Source organism: Pinus tabuliformis, chromosome 6 (assembly GCF_031772625.1).
Source record: "Pinus tabuliformis cultivar Carrire ecotype Pingquan chromosome 6, CPIR1, whole genome shotgun sequence".
In the NCBI taxonomy this organism is placed as follows: domain Eukaryota; kingdom Viridiplantae; phylum Streptophyta; class Pinopsida; order Pinales; family Pinaceae; genus Pinus; species Pinus tabuliformis.
The window spans coordinates 1,588,029,992-1,588,051,897 of record NC_142292.1 but is presented as its reverse complement, the minus strand read 5'-3'; the positions used below and the strand labels follow the sequence as shown (position 1 = coordinate 1,588,051,897).

General features: G+C 44.8%; 2 protein-coding genes across 2 annotated transcripts; one reads left to right on the top strand and one right to left on the bottom strand.

Annotated features, from left to right (window-relative positions):
• Positions 1–5,861: 5,861 nt before the first annotated feature.
• Positions 5,862–8,338, bottom strand: LOC149264885 (uncharacterized). The gene is made up of 2 exons (XM_089401147.1): positions 6,905–8,338; positions 5,862–6,704 (listed from the first exon to the last, which is right to left on the bottom strand). The coding sequence occupies exons 1-2, from the start codon at positions 8,336–8,338 to the stop codon at positions 5,862–5,864; spliced, it is 2,277 nt and encodes a 758-aa protein (XP_089257273.1).
• Positions 8,339–20,757: 12,419 nt separating this feature from the next.
• LOC149264884 (uncharacterized) lies at positions 20,758–21,495 on the top strand. Its single transcript, XM_089401139.1, has one exon. It carries the CDS (start codon positions 20,758–20,760, stop codon positions 21,493–21,495), a length of 738 nt encoding a protein of 245 aa, XP_089257265.1.
• The last annotated feature ends 411 nt before the right edge of the window (positions 21,496–21,906 follow it).

Sequence of the window (21,906 nt, the reverse complement as noted above, 5' to 3'; positions counted from 1 at the left end):
ATATGGAAATCTTAATGACGTCTTGTAATTAACATATAGTATGAACATAAAATCCATAGTGATAAACTAAATTCTAACTAATTTTCACTTATAAATACACAACACTACTTATCAAATAAACCATATTCTATAACTATAAACTCTAAATATACAAATATTAATAATCTTTTATTATCAAAGTATAATATGATTCCTAAATTCATTAACTCAAAAACTAACATACTTAAGGTATTATTTACTTCACTATTTATAAATTTTTTGCAGATTCCTTTAATCATTTTATATTAATATTAAACATAACTCCTAAATTTATAACCATAAATATTAGAGCGGCACACATATATTCAAAATAGCTAAAATCAATTTAATATTTTTCAAATTTACTAATAAAAAATCATATATATCAGCTTAATATTTTTCAAATTTACTAATAAAAAATCCGAATTATATATATATATATAAAATTAGCGTAATATTTTTCAAATTTACTAATAAAAAAAGAAACATCAATTTAAAACATATTTATTCTTTGCCCTACCAATTTATTTTTTTTTTGTAAAGTTAGGCATCCCTCTTTCTATATTACGGAAACAGATTTACAACATACTAAAGTTCAGGTGGCAAGTCTACCCGAAGGAAACCAGACCGCCACCTATCGGCCTTATAGCCAGACCAAAATTTGAAAATGTTTTTCTCTTTCATTCTGTCATAACTATGTCTTTGGCTACTTTTAACTATACTAGCTACAGGAGCAGTTCTTAACATCCAGTCGGAGTCCTGTTTTAACAACATATTTAAACAAAATTTAAAGACTCAGCTTTGCTAATCCTCGTCAGACGAGTTGACCGGGGCGGGCGTTGAGGCGTTGTTCCCAGGTTTCGCCGGCTTCTGCTCAATGGTCCATTTGAGTTCCAGCAGCATTTGTTCCATGTTCTTCAGCAGCAGGTGGTTTCTCGCAGCCTGGACTTGGACGGCAGCGAGCTCTTTCAGGAGGGAGTTCTTCAGATTCTCTAATTCCTCTGTTATCTGACTTTTGAACTGATCCTCTGCCTGCTTGCGTTCCTCTTCCTCTTCTTCGCGGACTGCCTGATTCATCTCCATAGCCCGAGCAACCACATGTTTCATGATCCAGTACTGCTGGAGCGTTTTGTTGAATAGCGAGTTTCTGCTTCTAGTGTTTCCTGGGTCCGGGATCAAGTCCTCCCATTCCCCGCGGGGGATTTCCTTGTTCTCGCTGATGGCCCTCAGCTCCCTCTCCCACCCATGGATTTGGGTGCGGATCTCCGGGGAATTTCCTGCCATATACGCGTTGATCATGTACATGCTCTTGTCTGAGTCCAGCTTCCTGCCCCTTTTCCTTGGTTTGTTACTGGTGCTTGCTTCCCGAGCCTTGGCTGGTTTTTCTTTTTTCGGTGCCATCTTGCTGCGGTCTTGGGATCTCATTTCTGTAGGGGCTTTACTACCTATTATAACAGCAAACCACAAGTCAGTGCCTTTTAAATATGATTCAGCTGAAATCCTCGCGCTTACCGCCCAAGCTTTGGCAAGTCGGTCCTGGGGGAGGTGCTGGCTTGCAGTCTAGGGCCATATCACAACTTTACCATCTAGGCAGCTCGGGTCACTTCGCCCTCTCTTTACAGTCCTGAAGGTTGCATGCTGACCAGCGTGGCTGGGCGCAGCTGATCTATTCATCTGGTAGGGGGGGCAACCGGGTAGAGCACTACGGGAGATATCCTGAAAACTGTCATGGGTTCGGCGCCAATGTTGAAGCGCAGCAGGGCTCGACCAAGCGACCCTCCCTTCCCACCTCTCTGCTCGGGGCATGGGCTGAGCCTCCCGATAGGAGCCCAGATTCTCACCAGCCAAGTCCCCCTTAGCTCTTGAGGGAGAGAGGTAAATTAATCTAATGCCGGGGTGGCCACTGGCTATCCTACTACTGTTATACTGTTGACTGAAACGGGGCATTTTAGTGCAGGCATTGACAATTCGAATGCTATCATGAGAACAGGGACAGGAGAGAACATACCACCTTTCCTTGCCTGAGACGGGGACGAAGTCGGGTCGCTGAGTCGCGCTGCCACCTTTCCTCCTTCTTTCTTGCTTCTCGCCAAACTGCATGAGCTTTCCATCTGCCACCTTTGGTTGAAGTTTGTTAACTTTTTGTTGTCCTTGCAACCAGGCCTCCACTTGGCCATTTAATTCGCCGGCAATCATCCCCGCGTCCCTACCTCGGGATGTGGCAAAACTTGTCCTTCCTTCTTTATGCTTCATTATTCCTATGTTCTCCCGGCTGCTCCTGCCGTATCCTTTCTGTACCCCTTATTCCACCTGTCGTCCTTTCTCTGCTGATTATCCCGACTTCCCAAACGAGCTCCAGATCTTTCCTTGATGACGTCTCGGTTCTCGCTTCTTCTCCGTCACCTCAGCCAGTCCTCTCATGCCCCGTCATCTGTCCAGCGTCATCATTCCTAATACTCCTGTCCTTTCCCGTAGATGTGCTGTCCATCGCCACCCGTTGCAATCTTTCCCCACAGTTGCTTCGTGCCGCCTGATCCTGGCGGTTCACCTCAGGCATGCCAATATCACCCTTATCGACGTCTAGCAGCTGTTGAAGGTGGTCGCGCTCCTCCGGGAGTAATTGAACCAGGCCTTCGCTATCGATTCCCTTTCCTCTGTTCCGACTGCCCCAGTTTGCAAGCCAGTCAGCCGGTTTATTTCCCGATCGCCTGACATGTGACGGGATTAGATATTCAATTCTGGGTATCAGTTTCCCTATTTCTCCGACGAGCCACGCCGTTCTCCAGCTTTTACTGATTTTGTCTACTGGTTTTTGTTGTTGTAGTTTCCTTACCATGTCGACCACGAGCTTCGAGTCTCCCTCGATTTGGAGACTCTTGAAATTTACCTGTATCGCAATTTCAAGGCCTCGTTTTAGAGCATGCAGCTCCGCTTCGTTGTTGGTGGCCTCCCCGCAGTCCATTGCAAAGGTTCTCAGGGTTTTTCCACTGTCATCTCTGAAGATTCCCCCTATACCAGCCTCACCCGGGTTATGTTTAGTGGCGCCATCAAAATTAAGTTTTATGAACCCCTGCGGGGGGTGGCGATACCGGTTGCTTTCTGCCACCTCTCGGTCCTGGACTTTACTTTTGACACCCCCACTTACCATATTCTGGTTTACCCCTAGTCTTTTTAGAATTTCCTCCTCTGCTTGCGACGCCTGCCAGTCTTCGTCCTTCCAGCTTTCCGTTAGGATCGTTTCTCTCAGGTTCCTGGTGGTTTGTTCCCATATATCTGCTGGAGTTCTGTTTTCTGTCTTGAAGATTACGCCATTCCGGGCCTTCCAGATGTTCCAGAGCAAGAAGCCGGCGGAAAGCAGCCATGCACGATTGACCACCGGGTTTTGGTAAGGCTTCCTTGGCCAATTTTCTATGGTGTTAACTATGTTCTGGTAATTTCTGTGGCGGCGCTCAAACAATTTGAAGTGGCTTTCCCACAGGGTATTGCTTACTGTGCATCGGTTCATCAAATGTTCCATGGTCTCCTCCTGTGAATTACAGAGCGCACAGCGGGAAGGACCGTGGCGCCCCTTTCTCTGCATTTGGTCCCAGGTAAGCGCTCTGCCATGTAGCATAGTCCAGACAAAGAATGAAACTTTCGGCCAGTGTTTGATTTTCCAAAGATTTCTCCATTTTTTTGTCTCCATCTGTTGATTCTGTTTAGCTTTTTGGTAATAGGCTTCTGCTATTGAGAAATTGCCCTGAATTCGGTTGCCCCATCTTAGAATGTCAGACCCAGTTTTCCTTGCCACTTTACGGGTTGCCATCTCTTTGTAGTACTCCTGCCATTGGTCTGATTCAGGGGCCCCTTACCAGTCTTCTTTCTGTTTCCATTTGCGCCAGCATCTGGTTTCCAAAAATTGCCGATAGTTGCCTCCTCTGCTTGGGTCGTGAAGGCGCAGATGGCTTGGAGGTTTTCGTGGTGGATAAGCCTTTCACATTGCTGCCATGATTCTTCCCAGAATCTGGCTTTATCTCCTGCTCTTATCTCCCAGAAACTGTATTCTTTTATCAGATCTTTATTGCCTCTCGCCAGGTTCCAGATTGCGGAACCTCTGGCCTCCGTCTGGCTTCTCAGTCTCCCTGCAAGTTCCTCTGCCATCTCATATTTCCTTTCCCAGATCACCTTCCACAAATCATTGCCTCCCTGAGTCCACCTCCACCAGAGCTTCGCCCCCATGACTTGGTTAAGAACGAAGGGGTCGCGTAGTCCTAAACCTCCATCTTTGGAGAGCCTGCTTAGCCATTCCCATGAAATTAAGGCCCACTTTCTGGTCTTGCTGGTTCCTTGCCAGAGGAATTTCTTGAACAGGGCAACCAGTTTTTGGCTGGTAGACTTAGGGATAGCTTGGCACGAGATTTGGTAGATTGGGATAGCCTGAAGAACAGCTCTCAGAAGAATTAACCGACTTGGGGCATTCAGCGAGCGAAGGGTCCAGTTTTCCATCTTGTTCCTGATTTTTTTAATTAAGGGTTCCCAATTAGCTGTCCTGAATTGGTGCTCATGCAGCATAATACCTAGGTATTTTGACGGGAAGGTTCCAATGCTAAAGCCCATAGTGCGCGCCAAGAACCTTTGGGTGGCCAGCGGGGTGTTAAAGAAGAACACTTCAGATTTGTCTTTATTAATCTCAGTCCCGGAAGCTTGGTTGAATTCTGTTAAGGTTTTATTGACTCTTTGGGCCTCCTTCAGCGTGGCTTGACCATATAACATCACGTCGTCGACGAATTGCTGGTGCGTAACTGGGAGGTCATTCCCACAGATTCGCAATCCCTTTAACTGGTCTCTGGAGACTTGGGCCTTGATCAACCTACCCAAACCTTCCGCCACTAGGATGAAGAGGAAAGGAGACAGGGGATCTCCCTGCCTTAGCCCTCTCGAGGGGTTGAAGGCTTCAGTGGGGGTGCCATTTAACAAAATTGACATCACTGGGGTGCCAACCATAGATATGATCCATTTTATCCATCTTTGTTCAAAACCATGCGCTTTGAGAATGCCTTCCAAGTACCCCCAGCTAATTCGATCAAACGCCTTAGCCAAGTCAAGTTTGATAAGCATACCTGGGTTGCGGGAATTTTTCAGGGAGTGAATCACTTCCTGGGCTACAATAATTCCATCTGTAATCTGCCGCCCTTTGACGAAGCCTGTTTGCTCCGGTGCAATGAGATCTGGCAGGATCGGCTTGAGTCTGTTGACCATGACTGTTGCTAGAATTTTGTAAATTACATTACATAGGGATATAGGCCTGAATCCCTGCGGTTCGTCCGAACTGCCATTTTTTGGGATCAGGGCCAAGAAGGTGGCATTCAGTCCCTGGTGCATGCGCTTGGAACACCTAGATTCCTCCACTAGGTCGAGCAAGTCATTTCCCATAAAACTCCAGGCAGCCTGGTAAAACTCGATTGTAAAGTCGTCGGGACCCGGGGCCTTATTTTTCGGCATTTTGTTGACCACTTCCTCAAGCTCTTCCTTGGTGATAACCCTGAGCAGAGCCAGATTTTGTTCTCTGGAGACTTTCTTAGGGATGTGTTGGCAGATCTTGTCTATTTCCGCGGTTCTGTTGGCATTTGGCTCCGTGAGGATGTCTTTGAAATGTTCCACCAGGAGGCGTTCCATTTCTTTCTGCTGTGTTACTCTGTTTCCCTGCCTGTCTTTTAAGGAGAAAATTCTGTTGTGGTGGCGGTGGTTCAGCATTGCTTTGTGGAAGAATTTGGAATTCTTTTCCCCCTCTTTTAACCATTGGACACGAGATTTCTGTTTCCACAGAATTTCTTCCTGTTTTCGTCTTTCCTCCAGTTGATTGATTACCCTGCCTTCTTCCGTTGCCAGTCCTCGTTTCGTCCATCCGTGATTATTTGTTGTTGTATTCCTTCCAATCTGGACTGAAGTTTTCCTTGCTCCTGCTGGATATTACCGAATTCTTCCCTATTCCATTTCTTGATTTTGCTTTTTATTTCTTTGAGTCTGAGCTGGAACGAGTGCATTTTGTTGCGGCCTTCCGTTCCCCTCTTGCTTTCCTGCCACCAGCTCCTTAGTTTATCTAAGAAGTCTGGAGCTCTAAGCCAGAAGGCCTCAAATCGGAAGGGCCTCTTTTTATTTAGATCGTTCAAGGCTATTTCGAGCTTGATGGGCCAATGATCAGATCCTGTTGAGGGGAGGATAGAGGCTTCATAGAATATATCCAGCCCGATTATGTGCTCCGAGACCAGAAATCTATCCAATCTTGACGCAATTTGTTTGGACCCTCCTCTTCTATTGTTCCAGGTGTATTTCCCGTTTATAGTTGGGATGTCAACCATCCTTAATTCTGCTTGAACGTCTCTGAATCGTTCCATCTCCGGGTCTTCTCTGCTTATTCCGCCTTTTTTTTCTTCTCTGGAGGTTATCAAGTTGAAGTCACCTGCCAGAATCCATCTCTGCTCCTGGTGCATACTTCTTAGCTTTTCCAGTTGGTTAAGGAACAAGCCTCTATCAGCATGGGTATGGGGCCCGTAGACAGCCGAGACTGCCACCCATTCGCTTTGCCCGATGAGCCTGAATCTTCCTGTCAGGGTTCTTGTCGTTCCTATCCACCAATCTGTTAGGACCTCTGCCGGATTCCAAATAATTGCTATCCCTCCTGCACTTCCTTTGGCGTCTATGGTTACCTGTTCGTATCTTGGTTTTATTTTATTGAGAATTTCCTCCATCCTTTGTCCTGATATTTTTGTTTCTTGTATTAGCATGATTTGAGGTTTATCCTTCCTCAGTCTTGCCGCCAAATATCTCTGTTTACCTTTGCTGTTTAAGCCTCTAATATTCCAAGATGTCAAAATCATTGGTTAACTTGGGATAGGTTGTGAAACACCGCTAACAGCGGGACCACTCTTCCTGTGTTGACCAGCATTTCCCCCATGAGTTGTATGGAGTCCTTGAGATTTTTCCTGCCTCTTTTTTTCTTTCCCCCCTTTCCTTGTCCTTGCTGATCCGTTCTGTTTTCCTTCTGGCTCTCTTGGGGTTCTTCTGGTGTGGCTTTTCCTTTTTCTAGTTTGGCTTTATACTGCTGAAAGGCATCCGCATACAGCCTCTTTTGGTCTTCCGGGATAAATCTCTCGTCTAAGTGTCTCCATTCATGCAATAGCTTTCTTAAGACCTCTTCGTCCTGACTTAGGTCTTCTCTGCTTATCTCCAAGTCTGTCTCCATCTGTTCAGCTTCTTCGTTCTGTTCCTTGCTTTTCTCCATTGGCTCGCTCGGGGCTTTCCTTTTTGAGTGGGTTCTTTCGCTGCTCTCACTATTGTCTGATCCCTTATCCTCTTGGTTTTCCATGGTTTGGTCCTCCTCTTCGCCCTCTTCCTGTAGTACTGCAAAGCTGTTTGATTTCTCTAGGGGTGTTTGTTTTTCCTTTCTGTTTTCCTGTGGGGGTTCCTTATTTGTTTTCCTTTTGCTTTTCACCTCTTGGTACCCTTCTTGGTCTGTTGGCTCATTTTTTTGCAGGGGGGCCCTCCTTTCTTCTTCTTCCCTTGTAATCGGGCATTCCTTAGCCAGATGGCCATGGACATGGCACCTACGGCATCGAAACAGGATGTGCTCGTAATCTAGGTTTTGCTGCCAAACTTCTTCATGATATTCTAGTTCCACAGAGTCTGGGATGGGGTTTGCTAGGTTCATATAAACACATATCCTAGCGTACGAGGTGTACCTTCCTTTCTTCATGGTTTCAGCTATTTTCACAAAACTTCCTATTGAGTTTCCTATTCCCTCCAAAATTTTCGGGTCCCAGAAGTCTATAGGTAACCCAAATAAACGAACCCAGACAGGCGCTGCTAGAAATGTTTCTTTATCCGGGTTGTAACATTCCTCCCAGAAACGCATAAACAGACCAGCATTATAATAAAAATACGGGCCATTTTCAAATACCTTTTCCTTATCTTGCAGGTTTGAGAAAATTACCGTGAAGAAGCCTTTCGCTCCTAGCTTGAGCTCGATGTGGCCTTGGGGCTGCCATTTTTGCTGAATCCACTTGGTAAGATCTCTTTCCGACGGCCAGACTCCTACGAACTTGCAGATAAGGGCATGATCCCTCATGTAGCATCTGTACTTCTCCAGTTTATTCGCTGGAATCACGAACCTGGGTCTCTCCACTGCACATGGCAGGCATCTTCCCCTGCGGCCTGCTTGCCAGGTTGCTCCCAGCACCGGTCCTGCGTTCTGATGTTCCTTTGTCGTCTGGCTGTTCTGGCCGTCTCCTGTCACCGTATCCCGATAGGAGGGGATCTCTCCCCTCCTAACATCTTCTGTCATGCCTTTTGTCTCTTAGCTCTCTGCTGTTTCCTGCGGGTCCGATCTGGTTCCTATCCCTGGCCTCTCCCTGCGTGCCTCCCGAGGGTTTTACCGCCTTGCCGCCATAAGGGTTTTTGTTGCAGAGCTCTCCAGTTTTGCCCTACCAATTTAAAACACAAGGTTTCAATGTATTTTCTGCCATGCCATGCCATACCTAGAAAATACATTGAAAAATATTAAATTGATTTAAATTATATTTAATTTATTCAAAATATTAATATTTTCAATTTACTGTAGAAAAAAAACGGACTTTGATCAGGAAATGAGCTCTGCAACAAAAAACCTAATGGCGGCAAGGTGGTGAAACCCTTGGGGCAGCGTGAAGGAAGGGCCAGAAGGCCGTCAGTAGCCCGGACCAGCAGAAATTGGCAGAGAACCAAGCAACAAAGGTATGACAGAAGATGTCAGGAGGGGAGAGATCCCCTCCTATCGGGATACGGTGGCAGGAGACGGACAGAGTAGCCAGGAGACAGAGGAACGGAAGAGCGCAGGACCAGTGCTAGGAACTTCCTGGCAAACAGGCCGCAGAGGAAAGTGCCTGCCATGTGCAGCAGAGACCCAGGTTCGTGATTCCAGCGAATAAACTGGAAAAGTACAAAAGCTATATGAGGGATCATGCCCTTATCTGCAAGTTCGTAGGAGTCTGGCCGTTGGAAAGAGATCTTACCAAGTGGATTCAACAAAAATGGCAGCCCCAAGGCCACATCGAGCTCAAGCTGGGAGCGAAAGGCTTCTTCACGGTAATCTTCTTTAACCTGCAAGATAAGGAAAAGGTATTTGAAAATGGCCCGTATTTCTATTACAATGCCGGTTTGTTCATGCGTTTCTGGGAAGAATGCTACAACCCTGATAAAGAAACCTTTCTAGCTGCGCCTATCTGGGTTCGCTTATTCGGGCTCCCCATAGACTTCTGGGACCCAGAAATCTTGGAGGGGATAGGAAACTCAATAGGCAGTTTTGTGAAAATAGCAGAAACCACGAAGAAAGGAAGATACACCTCGTACGCTAGGATCTGTGTTTATATGAACCTAGCAAACCCCATCCCAAACACAATAGAACTTGAATATCATGAAGATGTTTGGCCGCAGAACATAGATTATGAACACATCCCGTTTAGGTGCCGTAGGTTCCATGTCCATGGACATCGGGCAAAGGAATGCCCGATAACAAGGGAGGAAGAAGAAAGTACAAGCCCCGTGCAAAAAAAGAAAAAGCCAACAGATCAGGAGGAATACCAAACGGTGAAAAACAAAAGGAAAGTAAACAAGGAAACCCCCCAGAAAGGAAGGAAGGAAAAACAATCAACCCCAGAGAAACCAAACAGCTTTGCAATTCTGCAGGGAGAGAATGAAGAGGAAGACCAACCAATGGAAAATCAAGAGGATAAGGGGTCAGACAGTAGTGAGAGCTGCGAAAGAAACCACTCAAAAAGGAAAGCCCCGAACAAGCCAACAGAGAAAGGTAAGGAACAAGACGAACAAGCCGAACAAATGGAGACAGACCAAGAGACCAGCAGGGAAGATCTAAGTCAAGAGGAAGAAGTCTTAAGAAAACTTCTGAACGAATGGAAGAACCTGGATGAGAGGTTTATTCCGGAAGAACAAAAGAGGTTGTATGCGGAAACCTTCTAGCAATATAAAGCAAAACTTGGAAAAGGCAAAGCCTCACCAGAAGAATTCCAAGAGACCCAACAGGAAAGCAGACCTGATCAGCAAGGACAAGGTAAAGGGGGGAAAAAAAGAGGAAGAAAAAACCTTAAGGACTCTATCCAACTCATGGGCGAAATGTTAGTCAATACAGGGAGAGTGGTCCCGCTATCAGCGGTATTCCAAAACCTATCCCAAGTTAACCAATGATTTTGACATCTTGGAATATTAGAAGCTTAAACAGCAAAGGAAAACGGAGACATCTGGCAGCAAGACTGAAGAAGGACAAACCCCAAATTATGCTTATCTAAGAAACTAAAATCTTAGGCCAGAAGATGGAGGAAATTCTCAATAAAATAAAACCGAGATATGAACATGTAACTATAGATGCCAAAGGGAGTGCAGGAGGGATAGCAATTATTTGGAATCTAGCAGAAGTCCTAACCGACTGGTGGATAGGAATGTCAAGAATCTTGACAGGGAGATTCAGGCTCATAGGGCAAAGTGAATAAGTGGCGATCTCGGCTGTCTACAAGCCCCATACCCATGCTGCTAGAGGCCTGTTTCTCAATCAGTTGGCAAAGCTCAGAAATATGCACCAGGAGCAGAGATGGATCCTAGCAGGTGACTTTAACTTAATCACTTCTAGAGAAGAGAAAAAAGGTGGAATAAGCAGAGAAGACCCAGAGATGGAAAGATTCAAAGACGTTCAAACAGAATTAAGGGTGGTTGATATCCCAACTATAAACGGGAAATTCACCTGGAATAACAGAAGAGGTGGGACCAAACAAATTGCATCAAAGCTGAACAGATTTTTAATCTCAAAGCACATAATTGGGCTGGATATCTTCTACGAAGCCTCTATCCTACCCTCAATAAGGTCCGACCACTAGCCAATAAAGCTCGAAATAGCCTTGAACAATCCGAATAAAAAGAGGCCCTTCCGGTTCGAGTCCTTCTGGCTTAGAGCTCCTGATTTCCTAGACAAAGTAAGGAGCTGGTGGCAGGATAGCAAGAGTGGAAAGGAAGGCTGCAGCAAAATGCACTCTTTTCAGCTCAGACTCAAAAAAATCAAGAGCAAAATCAAAAAGTGGAACAGGGAAGAATTCGGCAATATTCAGCAGGAGCAAGGCAAACTCCAGTCCAGATTGGAAAGAATACAGCAGCAAATCATCTCGGAAGGACGAAATGAAGAGCTGGCTGAGGAGGAAGGCAGGGTAATCACTCAAATGGAAGAAAGGCGAAAGCAAGAGGAAATTCTGTGGAAGCAGAAATCTCGGGTCCAATGGTTAAAAGAGGGGGGAAAAAACTCCAAATTCTTCCATAAAGCAATGCTGAGCCATCGCCAGCACAACAGAATCTTCTCCTTGAAAGACAGTCAGGGAAACAGAGTGACACAGCAAACAGAAATAGAACAACTCTTGGTGGAACACTTCAAAGGCATTCTCACTGAACCAAATGCCAACAGATCTGAGGACATAGACAAGGTTTGCCATCATATCCTTAAGAAAGTTTACAGAGATCAAAATCTGGCTCTGCTTAGGGTAATCACCAAGGAAGAACTTGAAGAGGTAGTTAACAAAATACCAAAAAATAAGGCCCCGGTACCTGATGGCTTCACCATTGAGTTTTACAAGACGGCCTGGAGTTTTATGAGGAATGACCTGCTAGACATAGTGGAGGAATCCAAGTGTTCAAAGCGCATGCACCAGGGCTTGAATGCCACTTTCCTGGCTCTAATCCCGAAGAATGGCTGCTCGGAGGAACCGCAGGGTTTCAGGCCCATTTCCCTATGTAATGTTGTTTACAAAATTTTAGCAACAGTCATGGTAAACAGGCTCAAGCCGATCCTGCCAGATCTCATTGCCCCAGAACAAACAGGCTTTGTCAAAGGGCAGCAGATCACAGATGGCATCATAGTGGCCCAGGAAGTGATTCACTCCTTGAAAACTCCCGCACCCCAAGCATGCTTATCAAACTTGATTTGGCTAAGGCGTTTGACCGCCTTAGCTGGGGATATCTAGAAGGCATTCTTAAAGCCTATGGATTTGACCAAAGATGGATAAACTGGATCTTATCCATGGTTGGCACTCCCGTGATGTCAATTCTGTTAAATGGCACCCCCACCGAAGCCTTCACTCCCTCCCGCGGGCTCAGGCAGGGAGACCCCCTGTCTCCTTTTCTCTTCATCCTAGCTGCGGAAGGCCTGGGTCGGTTGGTTAAGGCTCAAGTCTCCAGGGATCAGCTAAAGGGCCTTCGAATCTGCGGGAATGATATACCGGTTTCGCACCAGCAATTCGTAGACGATGTGATGCTATATGGTCAAGCCACGCTGAAGGAGGCCCAAAGAGTCATCAAAACTTTATCTGAATTCAGCAAAGCTTCTGGGACGGAGATTAATAAGGACAAATCAGAAGTGTTTTTTTTCAACACCCCGCAGGCTGCCCAAAGATTCTTAGCGCGCACTCTGGGCTTCAACATCGGAACCTTCCCGTCAAAATACCTGGGCATTATGTTGCATGAGCATCAATACAGGACGGCTAACTGGGAACTTCTAATCAAAAAAATCCGAAATAAGATGGAAAACTGGACCTTTCGCTCGTTGAATGCCCCAAGCCGGCTAATCCTTCTGAAAGCTGTTCTGCAGGCTATACCAATTTACCAAATCTCGTGCCAAGCTATCCCAAAGACAGCAAGCCAAACGCTGGTCGCTTTGTTCAAGAAATTCCTCTTGCATGGCACCAGAAAGTCCAGAAAGTGGGCCTTAATTTCATGGGAGTGGCTAAGTCGGCTCCCCAAAGATGGCGGTTTAGGGCTTCGAGACCCCTTCGTCCTCAACCAAGTCATGGGTGCAAAGCTCTAGTGGAGGTGGAGTCAGGGCCGCCCTGACCTGTGGAAGGAGATATGGGAAAGAAAATACGATGCGGCAGGGGAACCCGAAGGAAGTCTGAGAAGTGAGACGGAGATTAGAGGTTCAGCAATCTGGAACCTGGCAAGGGGCAACAAAGACCTAATAAGGAATCACAGTTTTTGGGAAATACGAGTAGGGGACAAGGCCAGGTTCTGGGAGGAATCATGGCAGCAACGCGAAAGACTCATCCATAAGGACAACCTTCACGACATCCACGCTTTCACGTCCCAGGCTGAGGCAATAACCGTCGGCAATTTCTGGAAATCAGGCGAAGAAGGATATTGGCGCAATTGGAAACAGAAAGAGGATTGGGAAGGGGCCCCAGAAACTGACAGATGGAACGAGTATTACACAGAGATGGCATCTCGTAAAGTAGCAAGGAAAACAGGGTCCGACATTCTTAGATGGGGTAAACGAATTCAAGGTAATTTCTCAATAGCAGAAGCCTACTACCAAAAAGTCAATCAAAATCAACAGTGGGAAACCAAACAATGGAAAATCAAACACTGGCCGAAAGTTTCATTCTTTGTTTGGACTATACTCCACGGCAGAGCGCTTACCTGGGACCAGATGTAGAGGAAGGGGCACCAAGGTCCATCCCGCTGCGCACTCTGCAATTCCCAAGAGGAGACTATGGAACATTTGATGAACTGATGCACAGTCAGCAATTCCCTGTGGGAAAGTCACTTCAGATTGTTTGAGCGCCGCCACAGAAATTACCGGAACATTGTAAACACCATAGCAAACTGGCCGAGAAAACCTTATCAAAATCTAGTGGTCAATCGTGCATGGCTCCTTTCTGCCGGTTCCTGCTCTGGAACATCTGGAAAGCACGAAATGGGGCAATCTTCAAAGCGGAATCCAAATCCCCAGCAGCCATATGGGAACAAACCACCAGGAACATACGTGAAACAATCCTAACGGAAAGCTGGAAGGACGAAGACTAGCAGGCATCGCAAATGGAGGAGGCAATCCTGAAAAGACTTGAGGTAAACCAGAGTATGTTAAATGGGGGTGTCAAAAGAAAAGACCAGATCAGGGAAGTGGCTGAAAGCAACCAGTATCGCCATCCCCCGCAGGGATTCATAAAGCTTAATTTCGATGGCGCCGCAAAACATAACCCGGGAGAGGCTGGCATTGGGGGAGTCTTCAGAGACGCCGGGGGCAAAACCCTGCGAACCTTCGCGATGGACTGCGGGGAAGCCTCAAATAACGAAGCCGAACTGCATGCCTTGAAACGAGGCCTGGAAATTGCACTACAGGCTAATTTCAAGAGACTCCAAATTGAGGGAGACTCGAAGTTGGTGGTAGACATGGTCAGGAAACTACAACAGCAACAACCAGCGGACAAAATCAGTAAGAGCTGGAGAACGGCATGGCTTGTAGGAGAAATCGGGAAACTCCTGCCAAGAATCGACTACCTAATTCCGTCTCACATTAGACGATCTGGAAACAAACCGGCGGACTGGCTCGCGAACTGGGGCAGTCGGAATCGAGGCAAAGAGATCGACAGTGAAGGTCTGTCTCAACTGCTCCCGGAGGAGAGAGACCGCCTCCAACAATTGCTTGACGTCGATAAGGGTGGTAAAGGCAGGCCCGAGGCGAACGGCCAGGATCAGGCGGCACGCAGCAGCTGTGGGGAAAGATCGCAGCGGATGGGAACGGACAGCACATCCGTGGGAAAGGACAGCAGTAATAGGAATGATAGAATCGGGCAGATGACAGGGCAAGGTAGGACAGGTCGCGGGGATGGAGAAGAAGCGAGAAACGAAACATCATCAAGGAAGGATCTGGAGTTAGCTTGGGAAGTCGGGATAATTGACAGAGGAAGGACGACAGGTGGCACAAGGAGTACAGAAAGGTTACGGCAGGAGCAGCCGGGAGAATATTGGAGTAATGACGCATAAAGCAGGTCGGTCAAGTCACGCCTCATCCCGAGATAGGGATACAGGGCTGTTAGTCAGAAAATTAAATGGCCAAGTGGAGGCCCGGTTGGTAGGACAGCGGGTAGATAACAACCATATGCCTGAGGAGGTAGAGGGAATGCTCATACAGTTTGGTAAGAACCATGAAAAAAAGCGGAAAGGTGACAGCGCGACCCTGCGACCAGGCCCCTTCCCCGGCTCCGGCAAGAAAAGGTGGTATGTTTACTATCATCCCTGTCCTCCAGGCATTATGTTAGCTAGCAATTACGTTATCCTTGTTCGACCAGAAATGTTCCGCCCTAGTGAGCAGAATATCAGTAGTAGAACTGATAGTGGCCTTCCCGGCACTCGGTCGAATCTCCTCTTTCCCTCCAGAGCAGGGGAGGCCTTGCATGGCGATAGTTCTGGTTCCTATTCAGAGAGATGGGAGGCGAGGGGGGCTTTGTTGGGTCTCGTCGTGCTCCAAGATGGGTACCGCAGCCCCGGCCATATCTGTTCCCTGGATTTCTTCCGTGGCTCTCAACACGGAAGCTATCCTCACCAGATGGCTCGGTTTGCTGCGCTTCGCCACGCTGTCTGGCGCGGGTTTTCTTGGGCTAATGAGAGAGGGAGGCGGGTCTTAAGCCGCTTCGCTAGGAGTGTTGTTTTAAGGGTGCAGACTACCAGCCATGCTGAAGCCGGGATGGTCAGCGAGTGGATTACGACAGTGTTTCAACTCAATAGCACTGACTTGTGGTTTTCTGTTGTGATAGGTAGAAAAGCCCATACAATTTCAAGGTCCCAAGTCCGTGGCAAGATGGCACCGAGGAAGGCTAAATCTGCAAAGAACCGGGAAGAAGGCACCAGTAGCCATCCAAGCAAACGGGGCAGGAAGCCCAACTCTGAAAAGACCATGCACACGATAAACGCGTACATGGTCGGGATTCCTCCGGAGATCCGCACCCAAATCAATGGGTGGGAGCGAGAGCTGCGGGATATCAGTGATAACAAAGAAATCCCCCGTGAAGATTGGAAGGATCTGATCCCAGACCCAGGAACCACAAGAGGCAGAAACTCCCTGTTCAATAAAACGCTTCAGCATTACTGGATTATGAAACATGTGGTTGGTCGGGCTATGGAGGTGAATCAGGCCGTCCGTGAAGAGGAGGACGAGGAACGCAAGCAGGCTGAGGAGCATCTCAAAAGCTAGCTGGCGGAAGAAGCGGATAATATCAAGAATACTCTCCTGAAAGAGATCGCGGTCGTCCAAGTCCAGGCAGCAAGAAACCATCTGTTGCTGAAGAACATGGAACAAATGTTGTTGGACCTAAAATGGGCCATAGAGCAGAAGCAGCTGAAGCCTGGTACCAGCGCCTCAAAGCCTGCCCCGGTCAACTCGTCGGACGAGGATTAGCTAAGCTGAGTCTTTTCTTTTGTTTTAAATGTTGATAAAACATAACTGTGTCTGGGTGTTAAGTCATGCTCCTATTGTTAGCTTAGTTAGTAATAGACAAAAACATAGTTATGACAAGAAAAAGGAGCAAATCATTTTCAAATTTTGGTCAGGTTTTAAGACCAAAAAGTGGCGGTCTGGTTTCCTGCGGGCAGACCCACCACCTGAACTTTAGTATGTCATAATTTTGTTTTGTCATCTGGAATGAAGAATGTCTAACTTTATAAAATATATATATATATATTTTCAATTTACTAATAAAAAATCCAAATAAAATAAACATCAATTTAAAACTTACAATGATTTCCATGTATTCTCCCCCTACCAATTTTAAACCCCCATTGTAAACCTAGAAAGATTTCGATGTATTCTCTGCCCTGCCATGCCCATTTTAAACCTAAGAAGATTTTGATGTATTCTCTGCCCTGTCATACCCATATATTCATTAAAATGTAAGTTTAATTTGTTCCCAATAACCTAAATCCAATAATCCATTAAAATGTAATTTGAATTTGTTTCCAATAACCTAAATCCAATTGCTCCTCAATCTTTTCGATAACAAAACGAAACAAACGAGACATGAATTTAAAGGCGGAATTTAAACGCTAACCTTGGAAAATGTCAGGCAACAATCCCAACCTCGGCTATGGTCACCTATGAATTCCGTACTATTTGTACTTTTCTCTATTTTCAGGCTAAAATTAAAGTTCGGACTCTTTATTAATACTGGCAAAGGATGACGGTCACGGAATTGTCCGTACCTGCAGTGAAGCGCGTAGGGCTGAGGTTGAAGCTGTACCTGCTACCGGTGGAGTTTTACGATGTATATACGAGAACCACAGCAATTAACGGCACGGTGCACCCGCCAACTTCACCTCGAATAAAGAAATATTGTGTATTGTCCGTCTCTGTCTTTTCCAGGTCACCTCCATTAACTGCAAACCAGTCAAATACCGCTTCAGAAGGATAAAGATTCAGTACATAATGGAAAATATACCACTGCAAAGCCCACAATGAAGCCATCCATGCAGGAAATGCTTATGAGGGGTGAAACTATGGGCAAAACGGAAAATATAAGGAAACACAGTGCCCATTTTAAAGTTGAGAAACCTGAATGGCGCCAAAACCACGATAATCAAGATTCAAAACTACCTTAAAAAAATAACGCAATGGGCGAGTTCAGAGTGAGCATCTTTGATGACTCTCTCTATTGAAAGACCCAGTGATATTTCTCCAAGAACGTGACAATGGAAAAACCATCTAACTCTCTATTGAAGGACCCAGTGATATTTCTCCAAGAACGTGACAATGGAAAAACCATCTAAGTTGTATGCAAACCAATCCAGTCTGGCAGCCATTATCCAGCATAGAGGACACCTGATTATGCAAATATTTATTAGTAAGGAACCATCTAGATAGTTATATAGGTTGAAATTAAAGAAAACAAATCAGAAAATAACTGTACCTTCTTGGTCCATTCAAGCTATTACGCTTCATAACCAAAATTCATGGCACTCGTTTCCATCTGTTCTTTAAACTTTTCTTCTCTAAATCCCGCACAAAGAATCAAATCGAACTAAAAAGAAAAATGCAGACACACAAACACACGAACTGCAAACGAAATTAAAAGAGGAAATGGAATGTAAAAGCCAAAATGCATGGCCACGCCCACAAAAATATAAACGAAGAATAACAGATCAACCAGAAACACAACCTACAAATAAAATTAAAAGAAAACGGGGACTGAAAATTCAAAAAACTAAGATATATTGCTACACAGTGGATAAATAACTACAAGAAGCCAAGCTAACGAATGCCAAATATATGGGTTAAAACAGCTGCTACGATGTTTGCTTTTCAAGAATATTTTAAATCCACTACATTTCAAACGGCAAAATTCTAATTTCTCGCGTCCGCTTTTTATGTAACATAAATTTTGATTTCTCCTCAAATCCACCGTTGAAAAAAGCAGGCGGTATACATATTCAGGCGGTTTTGTAACATTAACCCAGCGGCTCTCTAAGATTAACCTTTTATGGCCGACACGCAGATGAATTGATTTTGATTTCTCCTCAAATCCACCGTTGAAAAAAGCAGGCGGTATACATATTCAGGCGGTTTTGTAACATTAACCCAGCGGCGTTCTAAGATTAACCTTTTATGGACGACACGCAGATGAATTGCGTTTTATATGGTAAGTGTCCTGCAAGCTGTTTTCTACTATTTTCGAAGATAGATGTTTTTTTTCACAAAATTTATTTTAATTTAGTTTGCAAATCAGCAATGAGGCAATTATATTTGGCTGGTAACAACAAATGCACACTTATTTATTATTAATCGAGGAAAATTTGAATGTACCTTCAGTGGAAAATTTGGTGATCCTTAGGAAATGGCTTTCACTTTCGCCAAATACCTTTGACCTTTGGTTGTTACCCTGTTTCCTTATCTCCCAAAAAATACAAGCTCTTGACCAAATAAATTTATATTTCAAAAAACAAGCTCTTAATCAAATAAGTGGTACGAATACTTTGCATTAATGATAAGTGATTTTTCTTTTTTATTAATGTTAAATACAACACAGATTTGTTTATTAGTGAAATGTTTTTTTGAATATGTTTAAAACGATAAGGTACAGGTGAATCTTATCAATTTTAAAGATATCTAACAATATCTTCAAATAGAAAAGAAAGTGAGCTTTGTTGGAAACATTGTTTAATCAAATAGATTATAACATTATTTACACTTCAGAAGATCTTGGTGAACGAAAGACGGTAGAAGAACTAGGCTTTGAGCTAGAGTTTGGTGTTGTCAACCATGGAGGATCATGGAGCAGGGAGAAGCAAGGAAAAGGATCTGTACAATGTCAAGAAACCAGTGGAGGCGATAAATGAGGATACCAATACAGGAAATATCAAAAATCATGAACAGAGAAGCAACCATGAGGAAGATCGCAGGGAGAAGAGGAAAGAAGGGGGCAGTCGAAAAGATGAACCCCAAAGGGCGACAGGGATCTGCAAACCCAAAACGACCATCACTCCTAGGGTTGTTTTGAGTGACCCAGCGCTTCAAGTTCACAGAGATCACATGACAGAACATGCGATCATATGCAAATTCATGGGGATCTGGCCGACGGAGAAAGCTTTACATGCATGGATAAGAAACCAATGGAAACCCAAAGGGGACATAACCCTGCACCTTGGATCCAAGGGCTTTTTTACGGTGGTGTTTACAAGCTTAGAAGATAAAGACAGAGTGTTCGAGGGAGGACCATACTTCTACGCTGCTGCAGGCCTTTACATGCGACTGTGGGTGATCAATTTTGTCCCAGAACGAGAAACGTTCACCTCAGTACCAGTATGGATAAGACTATACTCCCTTCCTTTAGATTATTGGATGCCAGAGTCCTTGAAAGCTATTGGTAATAAACTAGGTCATTTTATTAAGACATCAAATGTGACATTGAGAGGCAAATACACTTCTTTCGCCCGAATCTGTGTGGAAATGGACCTATCTAGAGCACTCCCAGACAAGATCATTTTAGAAGTTTAAGATGAAGAATGGGAACAAACGGTAGACTATGAGCACGTACCATTCCGATGCCGCAAATTCCATGAACACAAACACCGTTACAGAGACTTCCCAACAAACAAGGTGGAAAACAACAAAAAAAACCACCACAAGTAAAGATCCTGAGGGTTTTACCAAGGTAGCCGGAAAAGGAAAAGGAAAAGGAGGAAAAAAGAATCCAAAGAAAATCAATGAGGACGGATAGTGGAGCCACAATAGTTCAAAATCCTAGACGAAGATACAGGAAATAAAGAGGAAAACCAAGAATCGGAAACAAAAACGGATGAGAAGGACAGGGACACTAGTATGGAGGACATACCAGAGGATAGCTAACCACAGAATCATGGAGCTCAAAAGGAATCATGAAATGATCCCAAGTGAGGCAAGAACAAAGGACCATGAACTATAGGAGATTCTTGAGAAGGAAAACCTGGATCTGGAAAAATTTCTAGAATAGGGTATTAACAAAGGAGTTGACTCCCTGCCAAAGGAAGAGTTTAATAGGGTTCAGCAGCTCTTCCTATGGCGCTCACAGACGAAGAATTCTGGAATCAAAAGAAACCATGATAGCCAGGAAAATAAAGGGATGAAGATTATGGAAGAAACACAGAGACAGTCCTCCAAGAACCCGGGTAGGAAAAGAGGAAGGAAAAAACAGAATGAGCTGCTGACAGAATGTGGAAAACTCATGATCAACTCAGGTAATGAATTTTACAACATGGAATATAAGGGGTCTAGGAAGTAAAAGGAAGCAAAGAAATCTTAGCAGTAGAATAAAAGAAGAAAAACCGGACATGGTGTTCATTCAAGAAACCAAGTGCTCGATGGAAAAAATCAAAGGTGTCCACAGTAATTGGTTAAGTAGGTTTGAATATCTAGAAGTTAAAGCAAACAGCTCGATGGGTGGGATTCTAATGCTTTGGAACCCCCAAAAACTTAGCATCGTGGATGCAGAAGCATCCAGGAACTATCTTTCAATGGTTATACAGCCGGTGGGTGATAAGGAACATTACATGATGACAAATGTCTACGGACCTCAAATACCAGAAGACAAACTCAGGTTTCTCACCTCCCTGGAGGAGCTAAGAGGAAGACATCCCGATCTACCCTGGATTCTGGCAGGTGATCTCAATATGATCAAATCTCTTACAGAGAAGAAAGGTGGAACTAGAACACTAGGAAGAGACTCTACAGCCTTTCAGAACTTCATAGATAACATGAGATTAGTGGATGTTGAAACAATAAATGGCATCTTCACCTGGAACAACAAGAGAGGGGGAGCTTCTCAAGTTGCCTCCAAACTGGATAGATTCTTAATCTCAGAAGACCTTTTTCTCACAGGCCCTGACATGTCAGTTGTTATCCTTCCATATAGAGGATCAGACCACTGGTCGGTCCAACTTGAAGCCATGTTTATTGGCTCACCAAGGAACATACCTTCCAAATTTGAAAATGTCTGGCTTTCTCACCCTGAATTCACTAGCAACATTGAGAAATGGTGGAGGGAAAAGTTGCCCCGTCAAGGCACTAAAATGTACATGCTACAACAAAGAATCAAATACATCAAATTCAAACTCAAAGAGTGGAATAAAAAGCAGTTTGGTAACATTTTCAAGGCCAAAAAAGAACTTGAATGACAAATCTAAGGGATCAATTAGATTATGATCACAGATGGCTTCACAGAGGAGAGGAATTCACAATCTACTGTTCTTCAGAAGGAATGGGATGATAGATGCAGGCAAGAGGAGATTTTCTGGAGACAAAAATCAAGAGTTCAATGGATCAAAGAAGGGGAAAGAAACACAAAATTCTTTCACAAATCAACTCTAAGTCACAGGTCACATAACAGAATTTTGAAACTCAGAGATTCACAAGGAAAAGAGCTGGTTACTCACAAAGAAATGGAGTCTACACTAGTGCAACACTTCCTTAGCATAGCAACGGAGCCGATCTTAGACAGGTCATAGTTTATTAAGAAATTCACAAAGTACATCCCCAAGCTTGTAACAAGGGAAGACAATCACAATCTCAATCGACCAATATCAGAA

Bases quoted from the DNA above. Each gene is read 5' to 3' on its own strand.
- LOC149264885 (XM_089401147.1), bottom strand. From the start codon at position 8,338: ATGACAGAAGATGTTAGGAGGGGAGAGATCCCCTCCTATCGGGATACG. The intron at 6,705-6,904 runs GTGTTTCACAAC...AGATACGAACAG, and splicing joins GAGTGGTCCCGCTGTTAGCG to GTAACCATAGACGCCAAAGG.
- LOC149264884 (XM_089401139.1), top strand. From the start codon at position 20,758: ATGGGTGGGATTCTAATGCTTTGGAACCCCCAAAAACTTAGCATCGTG.